At 62.5% G+C, this 16085-nt stretch overlaps 2 protein-coding genes across 5 annotated transcripts in view; one reads left to right on the forward strand and one right to left on the reverse strand.

Moving 5' to 3' along the window:
* The window catches only part of HTT (huntingtin), an 83150-nt gene extending 73134 nt beyond the window's left edge, over nucleotides 1-10016 (reverse strand). For all 4 annotated transcript variants that reach the window (XM_060188485.1, XM_060188486.1, XM_060188487.1 and 1 more), the window contains exon 1: nucleotides 9779-10016. In XM_060188485.1, coding sequence (XP_060044468.1) covers nucleotides 9779-9906 — 128 coding nt within the window. In that variant the 5' untranslated portion in view covers nucleotides 9907-10016. The remainder of the gene's footprint in view (nucleotides 1-9778) is intronic.
* Nucleotides 1-16085, forward strand: part of TADA2B (transcriptional adaptor 2B) — a 253837-nt gene that overhangs the window by 148352 nt on the left and 89400 nt on the right. The gene's annotated exons all lie outside the window — the stretch shown is intronic.

Here is a 16085-nt window from a genome sequence, read left to right on the forward strand (position 1 = left end):
TCCTCTGACCACAGCACCTAAACCCTAGTCCCGCCGCACCTGTCCCGCCAGGTGTCCTCTGACCACAGCACATAAACCCTAGTCCCGCCGCACCTGTCCCGCCAGGTGTCCTCTGACCACAGCACCTAAACCCTAGTCCCGCCGCACCTGTGTCGCCAGGTGACCTCTGACCACAGCACCTAAACCCTAGTCCCACCGCACCTGTCCCGCCAGATGTGCTCTGACCACAGCACCTAAACCCTAGTCCCGCCGCACCTGTGTCGCCAGGTGACCTCTGACCACAGCACCTAAACCCTAGTCCCGCCGCACCTGTCCCGCCAGGTGTCCTGTGACCACAGCACCTAAACCCTAGTCCCGCCGCACCTGTCCCGCCAGGTGTCCTCTGACCACAGCACATAAACCCTAGTCCCGCCGCACCTGTCCCGCCAGGTGTCCTCTGACCACAGCACCTAAACCCTAGTCCCGCCGCACCTGTCCCGCCAGGTGACCTCTGACCACAGCACCTAAACCCTAGTCCCACCGCACCTGTCCCGCCAGGTGACCTCTGACCACAGCACCTAAACCCTAGTCCCGCCGCACCTGTCCCGCCAGGTGTCCTCTGACCACAGCACATAAACCCTAGTCCCACCGCACCTGTCCCGCCAGGTGACCTCTGACCACAGCACCTAAACCCTAGTCCCGCCGCACCTGTCCCGCCAGGTGTCCTCTGACCACAGCACCTAAACCCTAGTCCCACCGCACCTGTCCCGCCAGGTGTGCTCTGACCACAGCACCTAAACCCTAGTCCCACCGCACCTGTCCCGCCAGGTGACCTCTGACCACCGCACCTAAACCCTAGTCCCACCGCACCTGTCCCGCCAGGTGTCCTCTGACCACAGCACCTAAACCCTAGTCCCACCGCACCTGTCCAGCCAGGTGTCCTCTGACCACAGCACATAAACCCTAGTCCCACCGCGCCTGTCCCGCCAGGTGTCCTCTGACCACAGCACCTAAACCCTAGTCCCACAGCACCTGTCCCGCCAGGTGACCTCTGACCACAGCACCTAAACCCTAGTCCCGCCGCACCTGTCCCGCCAGGTGACCTCTGACCACAGCACCTAAACCCTAGTCCCACCGCACCTGTCCCGCCAGGTGTCCTCTGACCACAGCACATAAACCCTAGTCCCACCACACCTGTCCCGCCAGGTGTCCTCTGACCACAGCACCTAAACCCTAGTCCCACCACACCTGTCCCGCCAGGTGTCCTCTGACCACAGCACCTAAACCCTAGTCCCGCCGCACCTGTCCCGCCAGGTGTGCTCTGACCACAGCACCTAAACCCTAGTCCCGCCGCACCTGTGTCGCCAGGTGACCTCTGACCACAGCACCTAAACCCTAGTCCCGCCGCACCTGTCCCGCCAGGTGTCCTCTGACCACAGCACCTAAACCCTAGTCCCGCCGCACCTGTGTCGCCAGGTGACCTCTGACCACAGCACCTAAACCCTAGTCCCGCCGCACCTGTGTCGCCAGGTGACCTCTGACCACAGCACCTAAACCCTAGTCCCACCGCAACTGTCCCGCCAGGTGTGCTCTGACCACAGCACCTAAACCCTAGTCCCGCCGCACCTGTCCCGCCAGGTGTCCTCTGACCACAGCACCTAAACCCTAGTCCCACCGCACCTGTCCAGCCAGGTGTCCTCTGACCACAGCACATAAACCCTAGTCCCACCGCACCTGTCCCGCCAGGTGACCTCTGACCACAGCACCTAAACCCTAGTCCCGCCGCACCTGTCCCGCCAGGTGTCCTCTGACCACAGCACCTAAACCCTAGTCCCACCACACCTGTCCCGCCAGGTGTCCTCTGACCACAGCACCTAAACCCTACTCCCGCCGCACCTGTCCCGCCAGGTGTGCTCTGACCACAGCACCTAAACCCTAGTCCCGCCGCACCGGTGTCGCCAGGTGACCTCTGACCACAGCACCTAAACCCTAGTCCCGCCGCACCTGTGTCGCCAGGTGACCTCTGACCACAGCACCTAAACCCTAGTCCCGCCGCACCTGTCCCGCCAGGTGTCCTCTGACCACAGCACCTAAACCCTAGTCCCACCACACCTGTCCCGAAGGTGTCCTCTGACCACAGCACCTAAACCCTAGTCCCGCCGCACCTGTCCCGCCAGGTGTGCTCTGACCACAGCACCTAAACCCTAGTCCCGCCGCACCTGTGTCGCCAGGTGACCTCTGACCACAGCACCTAAACCCTAGTCCCGCCGCACCTGTCCCGCCAGGTGTCCTCTGACCACAGCACCTAAACCCTAGTCCCACCGCACCTGTCCCGCCAGGTGTCCTCTGACCACAGCACCTAAACCCTAGTCCCGCCGCACCTGTCCCGCCAGGTGTCCTCTGACCACAGCACCTAAACCCTAGTCCCGCCGCACCTGTGTCGCCAGGTGACCTCTGACCACAGCACCTAAACCCTAGTCCCGCCGCACCTGTGTCGCCAGGTGACCTCTGACCACAGCACCTAAACCCTAGTCCCACCGCACCTGTCCCGCCAGGTGTGCTCTGACCACAGCACCTAAACCCTAGTCCCGCCGCACCTGTCCCGCCAGGTGTCCTCTGACCACAGCACCTAAACCCTAGTCCCACCGCACCTGTCCCGCCAGGTGTCCTCTGACCACAGCACCTAAACCCTAGTCCCGCCGCACCTGTCCCGCCAGGTGTGCTCTGACCACAGCACCTAAACCCTAGTCCCGCCGCACATGTGTCGCCAGGTGACCTCTGACCACAGCACCTAAACCCTAGTCCCGCCGCACCTGTCCCGCCAGGTGTCCTCTGACCACAGCACCTAAACCCTAGTCCCGCCGCACCTGTGTCGCCAGGTGACCTCTGACCACAGCACCTAAACCCTAGTCCCGCCGCACCTGTGTCGCCAGGTGTCCTCTGACCACAGCACCTAAACCCTAGTCCCGCCGCACCTGTCCCGCCAGGTGACCTCTGACCACAGCACCTAAACCCTAGTCCCACCGCACCTATCCCGCCAGGTGTGCTCTGACCACAGCACCTAAACCCTAGTCCCGCCGCACCTGTCCCGCCAGGTGTCCTCTGACCACAGCACCTAAACCCTAGTCCCGCCGCACCTGTCCCGCCAGGTGTCCTCTGACCACAGCACCTAAACCCTAGTCCCACCGCACCTGTCCCGCCAGGTGTCCTCTGACCACAGCACCTAAACCCTAGTCCCACCGCACCTGTGTCCCGCCAGGTGTCCTCTGACCACAGCACCTAAACCCTAGTCCCACCGCACCTGTGTCCCGCCAGGTGTGCTCTGACCACAGCACCTAAACCCTAGTCTCGCCGCACCTGTCCCGCCAGGTGTCCTCTGACCACAGCACCTAAACCCTAGTCCCACCGCACCTGTGTCCCGCCAGGTGTCCTCTGACCACAGCACCTAAACCCTAGTCCCACCGCACCTGTGTCCCGCCAGGTGTCCTCTGACCACAGCACCTAAACCCTAGTCCCGCCGCACCTGTGTCGCCAGGTGACCTCTGACCACAGCACCTAAACCCTAGTCCCGCCGCACCTGTCCCGCCAGGTGACCTCTGACCACAGCACATAAACCCTAGTCCCACCGCACCTGTCCCGCCAGGTGACCTCTGACCACAGCACCTAAACCCTAGTCCCACCGCGCCTGTCCCGCCAGGTGACCTCTGACCACAGCACCTAAACCCTAGTCCCACCGCACCTGTGTCCCGCCAGGTGTCCTCTGACCACAGCACCTAAACCCTAGTCCCACCGCACCTGTGTCCCGCCAGGTGTCCTCTGACCACAGCACCTAAACCCGAGTCCCACCGCACCTGTGTCCTGCCAGGTGTCCTCTGACCACAGCACCTAAACCCTAGTCCCGCCGCACCTGTGTCGCCAGGTGACCTCTGACCACAGCACCTAAACCCTAGTCCCGCCGCACCTGTGTCGCCAGGTGACCTCTGACCACAGCACCTAAACCCTAGTCCCGCCGCACCTGTCCCGCCAGGTGTCCTCTGACCACAGCACCTAAACCCTAGTCCCACCGCACTTGTGTCCCGCCAGGTGTCCTCTGACCACAGCACCTAAACCCTAGTCCCGCCGCACCTGTCCCGCCAGGTGACCTCTGACCACAGCACCTAAACCCTAGTCCCACCGCGCCTGTCCCGCCAGGTGTCCTCTGACCACAGCACCTAAACCCTAGTCCCACCGCACCTGTGTCCCGCCAGGTGTCCTCTGACCACAGCACCTAAACCCTAGTCCCACCGCACCTGTGTCCTGCCAGGTGTCCTCTGACCACAGCACCTAAACCCTAGTTCCGCCGCACCTGTCCCGCCAGGTGTCCTCTGACCACAGCACCTAAACCCTAGTCCCGCCGCACCTGTCCCGCCAGGTGTGCTCTGACCACAGCACCTAAACCCTAGTCCCACCGCACCTGTGTCGCCAGGTGTCCTCTGACCACAGCACCTAAACCCTAGTCCCACCGCACCTGTGTCGCCAGGTGTGCTCTGACCACAGCACCTAAACCCTAGACCCGCCGCACCTGTCCCGCCAGGTGTCCTCTGACCACAGCACCTAAACCCTAGTCCCACCGCACCTGTCCCGCCAGGTGTCCTCTGACCACAGCACCTAAACCCTAGTCCCACCGCACCTGTGTCCCGCCAGGTGTCCTCTGACCACAGCACCTAAACCCTAGTCCCACCGCACCTGTGTCCCGCCAGGTGTGCTCTGACCACAGCACCTAAACCCTAGTCCCACCGCACCTGTGTCGCCAGGTGTGCTCTGACCACAGCACCTAAACCCTAGACCCGCCGCACCTGTCCCGCCAGGTGTCCTCTGACCACAGCACCTAAACCCTAGTCCCACCGCACCTGTCCCGCCAGGTGTCCTCTGACCACAGCACCTAAACCCTAGTCCCACCGCACCTGTGTCCCGCCAGGTGTCCTCTGACCACAGCACCTAAACCCTAGTCCCACCGCACCTGTGTCCTGCCAGGTGTCCTCTGACCACAGCACCTAAACCCTAGTCCCGCCGCACCTGTCCCGCCAGGTGTCCTCTGACCACAGCACCTAAACCCTAGTCCCGCCGCACCTGTGTCCCGCCAGGTGTCCTCTGACCACAGCACCTAAACCCTAGTCCCGCCGCACCTGTGTCGCCAGGTGACCTCTGACCACAGCACCTAAACCCTAGTCCCGCCGCACCTGTCCCGCCAGGTGTCCTCTGACCACAGCACCTAAACCCTAGTCCCACCGCACCTGTGTCCCGCCAGGTGTCCTCTGACCACAGCACCTAAACCCTAGTCCCGCCGCACCTGTCCCGCCAGGTGACCTCTGACCACAGCACCTAAACCCTAGTCCCACCGCGCCTGTCCCGCCAGGTGTCCTCTGACCACAGCACCTAAACCCTAGTCCCACCGCACCTGTGTCCTGCCAGGTGTCCTCTGACCACAGCACCTAAACCCTAGTCCCACCGCACCTGTGTCCTGCCAGGTGTCCTCTGACCACAGCACCTAAACCCTAGTCCCACCGCACCTGTCCCGCCAGGTGTCCTCTGACCACAGCACCTAAACCCTAGTCCCACCGCACCTGTGTCCCGCCAGGTGTCCTCTGACCACAGCACCTAAACCCTAGTCCCACCGCACCTGTGTCCTGCCAGGTGTCCTCTGACCACAGCACCTAAACCCTAGTCCCACCGCACCTGTGTCCCGCCAGGTGTCCTCTGACCACAGCACATAAACCCTAGTCCCACCGCACCTGTGTCGCCAGGTGTCCTCTGACCACAGCACCTAAACCCTAGTCCCACCGCACCTGTCCCGCCAGGTGTGCTCTGACCACAGCACCTAAACCCTAGTCCCACCGCACCTGTCCCGCCAGGTGTCCTCTGACCACAGCACCTAAACCCTAGTCCCACCGCACCTGTGTCCTGCCAGGTGTCCTCTGACCACAGCACCTAAACCCTAGTCCCGCCGCACCTGTGTCGCCAGGTGACCTCTGACCACAGCACCTAAACCCTAGTCCCGCCGCACCTGTGTCGCCAGGTGTCCTCTGACCACAGCACATAAACCCTAGTCCCACCGCACCTGTCCCGCCAGGTGTGCTCTGACCACAGCACCTAAACCCTAGTCCCGCCGCACATGTGTCGCCAGGTGACCTCTGACCACAGCACCTAAACCCTAGTCCCGCCGCACCTGTCCCGCCAGGTGTCCTCTGACCACAGCACCTAAACCCTAGTCCCGCCGCACCTGTGTCGCCAGGTGACCTCTGACCACAGCACCTAAACCCTAGTCCCGCCGCACCTGTGTCGCCAGGTGTCCTCTGACCACAGCACCTAAACCCTAGTCCCGCCGCACCTGTCCCGCCAGGTGACCTCTGACCACAGCACCTAAACCCTAGTCCCACCGCACCTATCCCGCCAGGTGTGCTCTGACCACAGCACCTAAACCCTAGTCCCGCCGCACCTGTCCCGCCAGGTGTCCTCTGACCACAGCACCTAAACCCTAGTCCCGCCGCACCTGTCCCGCCAGGTGTCCTCTGACCACAGCACCTAAACCCTAGTCCCACCGCACCTGTCCCGCCAGGTGTCCTCTGACCACAGCACCTAAACCCTAGTCCCACCGCACCTGTGTCCCGCCAGGTGTCCTCTGACCACAGCACCTAAACCCTAGTCCCACCGCACCTGTGTCCCGCCAGGTGTGCTCTGACCACAGCACCTAAACCCTAGTCTCGCCGCACCTGTCCCGCCAGGTGTCCTCTGACCACAGCACCTAAACCCTAGTCCCACCGCACCTGTGTCCCGCCAGGTGTCCTCTGACCACAGCACCTAAACCCTAGTCCCACCGCACCTGTGTCCCGCCAGGTGTCCTCTGACCACACCACCTAAACCCTAGTCCCGCCGCACCTGTGTCGCCAGGTGACCTCTGACCACAGCACCTAAACCCTAGTCCCGCCGCACCTGTCCCGCCAGGTGACCTCTGACCACAGCACATAAACCCTAGTCCCACCGCACCTGTCCCGCCAGGTGACCTCTGACCACAGCACCTAAACCCTAGTCCCACCGCGCCTGTCCCGCCAGGTGACCTCTGACCACAGCACCTAAACCCTAGTCCCACCGCACCTGTGTCCCGCCAGGTGTCCTCTGACCACAGCACCTAAACCCTAGTCCCACCGCACCTGTGTCCCGCCAGGTGTCCTCTGACCACAGCACCTAAACCCGAGTCCCACCGCACCTGTGTCCTGCCAGGTGTCCTCTGACCACAGCACCTAAACCCTAGTCCCGCCGCACCTGTGTCGCCAGGTGACCTCTGACCACAGCACCTAAACCCTAGTCCCGCCGCACCTGTGTCGCCAGGTGACCTCTGACCACAGCACCTAAACCCTAGTCCCGCCGCACCTGTCCCGCCAGGTGTCCTCTGACCACAGCACCTAAACCCTAGTCCCACCGCACTTGTGTCCCGCCAGGTGTCCTCTGACCACAGCACCTAAACCCTAGTCCCGCCGCACCTGTCCCGCCAGGTGACCTCTGACCACAGCACCTAAACCCTAGTCCCACCGCGCCTGTCCCGCCAGGTGTCCTCTGACCACAGCACCTAAACCCTAGTCCCACCGCACCTGTGTCCCGCCAGGTGTCCTCTGACCACAGCACCTAAACCCTAGTCCCACCGCACCTGTGTCCTGCCAGGTGTCCTCTGACCACAGCACCTAAACCCTAGTTCCGCCGCACCTGTCCCGCCAGGTGTCCTCTGACCACAGCACCTAAACCCTAGTCCCGCCGCACCTGTCCCGCCAGGTGTGCTCTGACCACAGCACCTAAACCCTAGTCCCACCGCACCTGTGTCGCCAGGTGTCCTCTGACCACAGCACCTAAACCCTAGTCCCACCGCACCTGTGTCGCCAGGTGTGCTCTGACCACAGCACCTAAACCCTAGACCCGCCGCACCTGTCCCGCCAGGTGTCCTCTGACCACAGCACCTAAACCCTAGTCCCACCGCACCTGTCCCGCCAGGTGTCCTCTGACCACAGCACCTAAACCCTAGTCCCACCGCACCTGTGTCCCGCCAGGTGTCCTCTGACCACAGCACCTAAACCCTAGTCCCACCGCACCTGTGTCCCGCCAGGTGTGCTCTGACCACAGCACCTAAACCCTAGTCCCACCGCACCTGTGTCGCCAGGTGTGCTCTGACCACAGCACCTAAACCCTAGACCCGCCGCACCTGTCCCGCCAGGTGTCCTCTGACCACAGCACCTAAACCCTAGTCCCACCGCACCTGTCCCGCCAGGTGTCCTCTGACCACAGCACCTAAACCCTAGTCCCACCGCACCTGTGTCCCGCCAGGTGTCCTCTGACCACAGCACCTAAACCCTAGTCCCACCGCACCTGTGTCCTGCCAGGTGTCCTCTGACCACAGCACCTAAACCCTAGTCCCGCCGCACCTGTCCCGCCAGGTGTCCTCTGACCACAGCACCTAAACCCTAGTCCCGCCGCACCTGTGTCCCGCCAGGTGTCCTCTGACCACAGCACCTAAACCCTAGTCCCGCCGCACCTGTGTCGCCAGGTGACCTCTGACCACAGCACCTAAACCCTAGTCCCGCCGCACCTGTCCCGCCAGGTGTCCTCTGACCACAGCACCTAAACCCTAGTCCCACCGCACCTGTGTCCCGCCAGGTGTCCTCTGACCACAGCACCTAAACCCTAGTCCCGCCGCACCTGTCCCGCCAGGTGACCTCTGACCACAGCACCTAAACCCTAGTCCCACCGCGCCTGTCCCGCCAGGTGTCCTCTGACCACAGCACCTAAACCCTAGTCCCACCGCACCTGTGTCCTGCCAGGTGTCCTCTGACCACAGCACCTAAACCCTAGTCCCACCGCACCTGTGTCCTGCCAGGTGTCCTCTGACCACAGCACCTAAACCCTAGTCCCACCGCACCTGTCCCGCCAGGTGTCCTCTGACCACAGCACCTAAACCCTAGTCCCACCGCACCTGTGTCCCGCCAGGTGTCCTCTGACCACAGCACCTAAACCCTAGTCCCACCGCACCTGTGTCCTGCCAGGTGTCCTCTGACCACAGCACCTAAACCCTAGTCCCACCGCACCTGTGTCCCGCCAGGTGTCCTCTGACCACAGCACATAAACCCTAGTCCCACCGCACCTGTGTCGCCAGGTGTCCTCTGACCACAGCACCTAAACCCTAGTCCCACCGCACCTGTCCCGCCAGGTGTGCTCTGACCACAGCACCTAAACCCTAGTCCCACCGCACCTGTCCCGCCAGGTGTCCTCTGACCACAGCACCTAAACCCTAGTCCCACCGCACCTGTGTCCTGCCAGGTGTCCTCTGACCACAGCACCTAAACCCTAGTCCCGCCGCACCTGTGTCGCCAGGTGACCTCTGACCACAGCACCTAAACCCTAGTCCCGCCGCACCTGTGTCGCCAGGTGACCTCTGACCACAGCACCTAAACCCTAGTCCCGCCGCACCTGTCCCGCCAGGTGTGCTCTGACCACTCGCACCGCGCGCCCCCGTCGCCTGACGTCACCCCGCGTCGCATGACGTCACCGCCCCGCCCCCCCGGCACCGGCACCGGGCGGCAGGAGCGCGGGCGGACCCGGCGGGACTGGCGCGGGCGTCCGGATCCCCTCCACGCTGGTCCCCGGCGGGACGGGCAGGGGACGGACGGACACGGGCGGACAGCGGGCGGGAGGTCGGCGGCGGCGGGTCCCCACCAGGCGGCTCGCGCCCCGGGCGACGGCGCGGAGGAGGCTCCCGGCCCGGGCGGCCCGCACTCACGGTCGCGGCGGCGGCTCGTCCGCGGGGCCCGGCGGCTGCGGCGGCGGCGTCGTGTGCGGCGGCGGCGGCGGCTGCTGGAAGGAGCGCAGGGACTCGAAGGCCTTCATGAGCTTCTCCAGCGTGGCCATGGCGGCCCTGCTCGTCGTCGACGCGCCCGCTCAGCGGCCGGCCGATGAATGGGGCGCGGGGCCGCGGGCGGAAACGGGACCCGGGCCGCCGGCCATCTTGAGCCGTCCCGGCAGCCCCCGCGGCCCTGCGCGCCCGACGCTGCGACGCCGAGATCGACGTGGAGCTGCCGGCCTCGGCCAATGAGCGGCCGCGGGTCCGGCCCGCCCCCAGGGCGGGTGACGTCACCGCGCAACGCGCGTCTCGCTGGGGGCGTGGCGCCGGGGGGGACGTCGCTGATGGGCGTGGTCTGAGGCGGGGCCTCGCCGAGCTCGGGCGTGGTGGGCGTGGCCTGTGGGGCGGGGTCTGCAGAGAGGACCAATAGGAGCCGGGGGCTGGCGCGCGGGGGCGGGCTCGGGGCGGGGCTCTGGCGGCGGGGCTGCGGGGATTCCCGAGACGGCGGAGCCGGGCGGCGCCCTGAGGAAACATCTCCCTGGGCGGGAGTCCCTGGGCCTGAGCCCTCCCGTCACCTGGGATCCCCGAGTGCGGACCCCCCAGGGGAACACACCGAACGGGAGCTGCTGGAGGGCTTCCCTGACACGGGTGGCTGGGCCGGGGTGGCGGCGCACGCGCACATACGCACAAACACACGCACATGCACGCACGCACACCCCAGAACCATGCCCACGCACCGTGTCAGTCATGGTTCTGTGGTGTGTGTGCGTGGGCCCGGGGAGACGGTGCACACGCACAAACCCACACACACGCACACCCCAGAACCATGACTGACACGGATGCATGGGCCTGGGGAGACGGTGCACACGCGCACACACACGCACACACACACACACACACACGCCAGAACCATGACTGACACGGTGCGTGGGCCTGGGGAGACGGTGCACACGCACATGTACGCACACACACGCACACGCCAGAACCATGACTGACACGGATGCATGGGCCTGGGGAGACGGTGCACACGCGCACACACACACACACACACACACACGCCAGAACCATGACTGACACGGTGCGTGGGCCTGGGGAGACGGTGCACACGCACATGTACGCACACACACGCACACCCCAGAACCATGACTGACATGGATGCATGGGCCTGGGGAGACGGTGCACACGCACATGTACGCACGCACATGTACACGCACACACACCCCAGAACCATGACTGACATGGATGCATGGGCCTGGGGAGACGGTGCACACGCACATGTATGCACACACATGCACATGTACGCACACATGCACACCCCAGAACCATGACTGACACGGATACATGGGCCAGGGGAGACGGTTCACACGCACATGTACGCACACACACGCACATGTACGCACACACATGCACACCCCAGAACCATGACTGACACGGATGCATGGGCCCGGGGATACGGTGCACACACACACACACACACCCCAGAACCATGACTGACACGGTGCGTGGGCCTGGGGAGACGGTGCACACACATGTACGCACACACACGCACATGTACGCACACACATGCACACCCCAGAACCATGACTGACACGGATGCATGGGCCCGGGGAGATGGTGCACACGCTCACACGCATACACACACACGCACACCCCAGAACCATGACTGACATGGATGCATGGGCCTGGGGAGAAGGTGCACACGCACATGCACGCACACACACACACCCCAGAACCATGACTGACACGGTGTGTGGGCCTGGGAAGACGGTGCACACGCACACGGCTCCCAGCCTGTCTCCCAGGGCACCCAGGTCAAGGAAGCCCTGAGTCACCACGTGGTGCCCAAGTGGACAGAAAGGCCCCGGTAGGAGGGGCCCCGCAAGGCCCCCGGGGTGGACCAAGCAGCCCCAGCCCCTCCAGCCGGACTGTCCCGGTGGCCCCCTTGCTTGAGCTCCGCTGCCCCCTCCTTCTCCCTGGGTCAGACCGCAGACGCGGCACTCCTGGCCTTCGTCCAGGCACTCCTGCGCGTAGAGGCAGCTGTCCTGGTGGAGAGGACCCCGTGTGGGCCGCAGCAGGTCAGAGACAGAAGCGGGGGGGCGGCCAGCCGAGGTCGCTGAAGCCAACACCGCAGGCCCGCACACAGACGCGGGAAGGCGAAGGAGCCCGTGTCCTCCCTCACGGGGTCTTCCCGCAGTGACCTCGTGTGTCCCCACTTTGTCTGGGCCGCCCTCAGACCCCGTCCACCTCACCGCCTCCGTAGTGCCCTGCTCTGAAGTGCTGGGACTGCAGCAGAAATCGGGGAGGGGGCACCACTGGGCCATGTCCCGGTAGCCACTCCGACCTGCTTTTTCTGGGTCTTTGTCTGGTGCCGTTCTGCTGAGACACCCCCCTTCCTCTGAGCTGGCCGTGTCCTGTGACTGACCGAGGACTCAGCAGCCATGCCGCCTCTAGAGCACGGCCTCCTTCCTGCTGCCTAAGCCGCTTGGCACCTGGGAGCAAAAGCCACGTCCAGGAGGTGACTGAGCCGAAGGGCCGGGGCCTGAGAGGCCGGCTGGGGAGCCTTCTGGCCGGGCCTCTCACCGAGAAGCACCGAGGATAGGCTATTGTAACTACCCATGCAAGCACCGAGGCTTTGCATTGTTCTTTTTGTTTTTCTTTAATATTTATTTCTTCTCTTTTGTTGCCCTTGTCTTATTATTATTGTTGTTGATGTCATCATTGTTGGACAGGACAGAGAGAAATGGAGAGAGGAGGGGGAGACAGAGAGGGGGAGAGAAAGACAGACACCTACAGACCTGCTTCACCGCCTGGGAAGCGACTCCCCTGCAGGTGGGGAGCTGGCGACTCAAACCGGGATCCTCACACCAGTCCTTGAACTTTGCACCATGTGTGCTTAACCCGCACCTGTGTCCTCTACTCCCCTGCAGGTGGGGAGCCTGGGGCTCGAACCGGGATCCTCACGCCGGTCCTTGAACTTTGCGCCACCTGCGCTTAACCCGCTGTGCCACCGCCCGGCTCCCCTTTGCATTGTTCTGTGTGTGCCAGTAGCCCAGGCTCACACCTGTCCAGGGAGGCTGCGGGACCCACCGCATGACACCTGGTCACAGCAGGGAGGGAGTCATCTGCCTAGAACCAAGAATAATGCGCAGGGAAATCTTACAAGAGTGTCCTAGAAAGGGACTGTCAAGAAGGAGCCTTTTGGGGGCTGGGCAGCGACGCTTCCCCTGGCTAACGCACACACTACAGTGCACAGGACGGGGTTCAACAAGTGGTGACGCAGGGCTGCGGGTGTCTCTGTATCTCCCCCTCTCTACCTCCCCCACACTTCTTAGTTTCTCTCTCTCTTTATCCAATAATAAATAAATAAAATCTTTTTTAAAAAACTCTATCTTGACAAGTGGTGGTTACACAAATCTTCAGGTGTGATATAATGATATCAGGCTACACATACGCTAAATGACACGTGCTACTGTACGGTACGTTTAAGGCTGGTGAAATGGCCAGTTAAAAAAAATACAGGGGGTGGTCCAGGGGGTGGCGCAGTGGATAAAGCATTGGATTCTCAACCATGAGGTCCTGAGTTGGATCCCCGGTAGCACATGTACCAGAGTGATGTCTGGTTCTCTCTCTCCTCCTGTCATTCTCACGAGTAAATAAATTCTTAAAAAAAAAATACAGGGGGAGTCAGGTGGTAGCACAGCGGGTTAAGCGCAGGTGGCACAAAGCGCAAGGACCAGCGTAAGGATCCCGGTTCGAGCCCCCGGCTCTTCACCTGCAGGGGAGTCGCTTCACAGGCGGTGAAGCAGGTCTGCAGGTGTCTGTCTTTCTCTGCCCCTCTCTGTCTTCCCCTCCTCTCTCCATTTCTCTCTGTCCTATCCAACAACGACGACATAAACAACAATGACATCAATAACAACAACAATAATAACTACAACAAGGGCAACAAAAGGGAATAAATAAATATTTTAAAAATACAGGGGCAGGGGGTAGATAGCATAGTGGCTATGCAAAGAGACTCATGCCTGAGGCTCCAAAGTACCAGGTTCAACCCCCCACATCACCATAAACCAGAGCTGAGCAGGCTCTGGTAAAATAATTAAATAAAAATAATTTTTTAAAAAAAGAGGAGGAGGCAGATGAGGAGGAGGAGGAGGCAGCCCTTTCAGTTCAGGGAGGAGGTTCTCATTACTCCCAGACTGTGAGTCCCTAAAGGTTGAAGTAGCCAGGCAACCAAGGGGACTTGTTTCAAAATTGCAAAATGATCGGCTGAAGTCTGCCATTCTCTCGCTCACTCTTTTCCCACCTCCCTCTCAATTTCGCTCCTCTACCAAACAAATCAGTGGTTTCAACGGGCAAATGGCTGTGCCCTAAAAAAATTCAGTCACAGGGCCAGGCAGTAGTGCACCGGTTAAGTGCACACAGTACTAAACACTGGATCCGAGTTCAAGGCCCCACACCCCCACCCTGTAGAGGGATGCATCACAAGTGATGACACAGGGCTGCAGATGTCTCTTTCTCTCTCGAGATCAATCTCTCCTTGTCTCTCAAGTTCTGTCTCTTTCCAATAAGAAGGAGAAATGACGGCCAGAAGTGCATTCGCAGTGTGGGCACTGAACCAGTGACAACCCTGGGGGCACAGACAGCGGCAGTGAGGGCACTGAGCCCAGTGATAACCCTGGAGTTGGGCACAGACAGGACCAGTGAGGGCAGTGAGCCCAGTGATAACTCTGGGGGCACAGACAGCGGCAGTGTGGGCACTGAGCCCAGTGATAACCCTGGGGCACAGACAGCGGCAGTGAGGGCACTGAGCCCAGTGACAACCTTGGGGCACAGACAGCAGCAGTGTGGGCACTGAGCCCAGTGATAACCCTGGGGCACAGACAGCGGCAGTGAGGGCACTGAGCCCAGTGACAACCTTGGGGGCACAGACAGCGGCAGTGAGGGCACTGAGCCCAGTGACAACCCTGGGGGCACAGACAGCGGCAGTGTGGGCACTGAGCCCAGTGATAACCCTGGAGTTGGGCACAGACAGCGGCAGTGAGGGCACTGAGCCCAGTGATAACCCTGGGGGCACAGACAGCGGCAGTGAGGGCACTGAGCCCAGTGACAACCCTGGGGGCACAGACAGCGGCAGTGTGGGCACTGAGCCCAGTGATAACCCTGGGGCACAGACAGCGGCAGTGTGGGCACTGAGCCCAGTGATAACCCTGGGGCACAGACAGCGGCAGTGAGGGCACTGAGCCCAGTGACAACCCTGGGGGCACAGACAGCGGCAGTGTGGGCACTGAGCCCAGTGATAACCCTGGGGACACAGACAGCGGCAGTGTGGGTACTGAGCCCAGTGATAACCCTGGGGCACAGACAGCGGCAGTGTGGGCACTGAGCCCAGTGATAACCCTGGGGCACAGACAGCGGCAGTGAGGGCACTGAGCCCAGTGACAACCCTGGGGGCACAGACAGCGGCAGTGTGGGCACTGAGCCCAGTGATAACCCTGGAGTTGGGCACAGACAGCGGCAGTGAGGGCACTGAGCCCAGTGACAACCCTGGGGGCACAGACAGCGGCAGTGTGGGCACTGAGCCCAGTGATAACCCTGGAGTTGGGCACAGACAGCGGCAGTGAGGGCACTGAGCCCAGTGACAACCCTGGGGGCACAGACAGCGGCAGTGTGGGCACTGAGCCCAGTGATAACCCTGGGGCACAGACAGCGGCAGTGTGGGCACTGAGCCCAGTGATAACCCTGGGGCACAGACAGCGGCAGTGAGGGCACTGAGCCCAGTGACAACCCTGGGGGCACAGACAGCGGCAGTGTGGGCACTGAGCCCAGTGATAACCCTGGGGGCACAGACAGCGGCAGTGAGGGTACTGAGCCCAGTGATAACCCTGGGGCACAGACAGCGGCAGTGTGGGCACTGAGCCCAGTGATAACCCTGGGGCACAGACAGCGGCAGTGAGGGCACTGAGCCCAGTGACAACCCTGGGGGCACAGACAGCGGCAGTGTGGGCACTGAGCCCAGTGACAACCCTGGGGGCACAGACAGCGGCAGTGAGGGCACTGAGTCCAGTGACAACCCTGGGGGCACAGACAGCGGCAGTGTGGGCACTGAGCCCAGTGATAACCCTGGGGCACAGACAGCGGCAGTGAGGGCACTGAGCCCAGCGACAACCCTGGGGGCACAGACAGCGGCAGTGTGGGCACTGAGCACAGTGATAACCCTGGGGGCACAGACAGTGGCAGTGTGGGCACT

This window comes from Erinaceus europaeus, chromosome 3 (assembly GCF_950295315.1).
Source record: "Erinaceus europaeus chromosome 3, mEriEur2.1, whole genome shotgun sequence".
In the NCBI taxonomy this organism is placed as follows: domain Eukaryota; kingdom Metazoa; phylum Chordata; class Mammalia; order Eulipotyphla; family Erinaceidae; genus Erinaceus; species Erinaceus europaeus.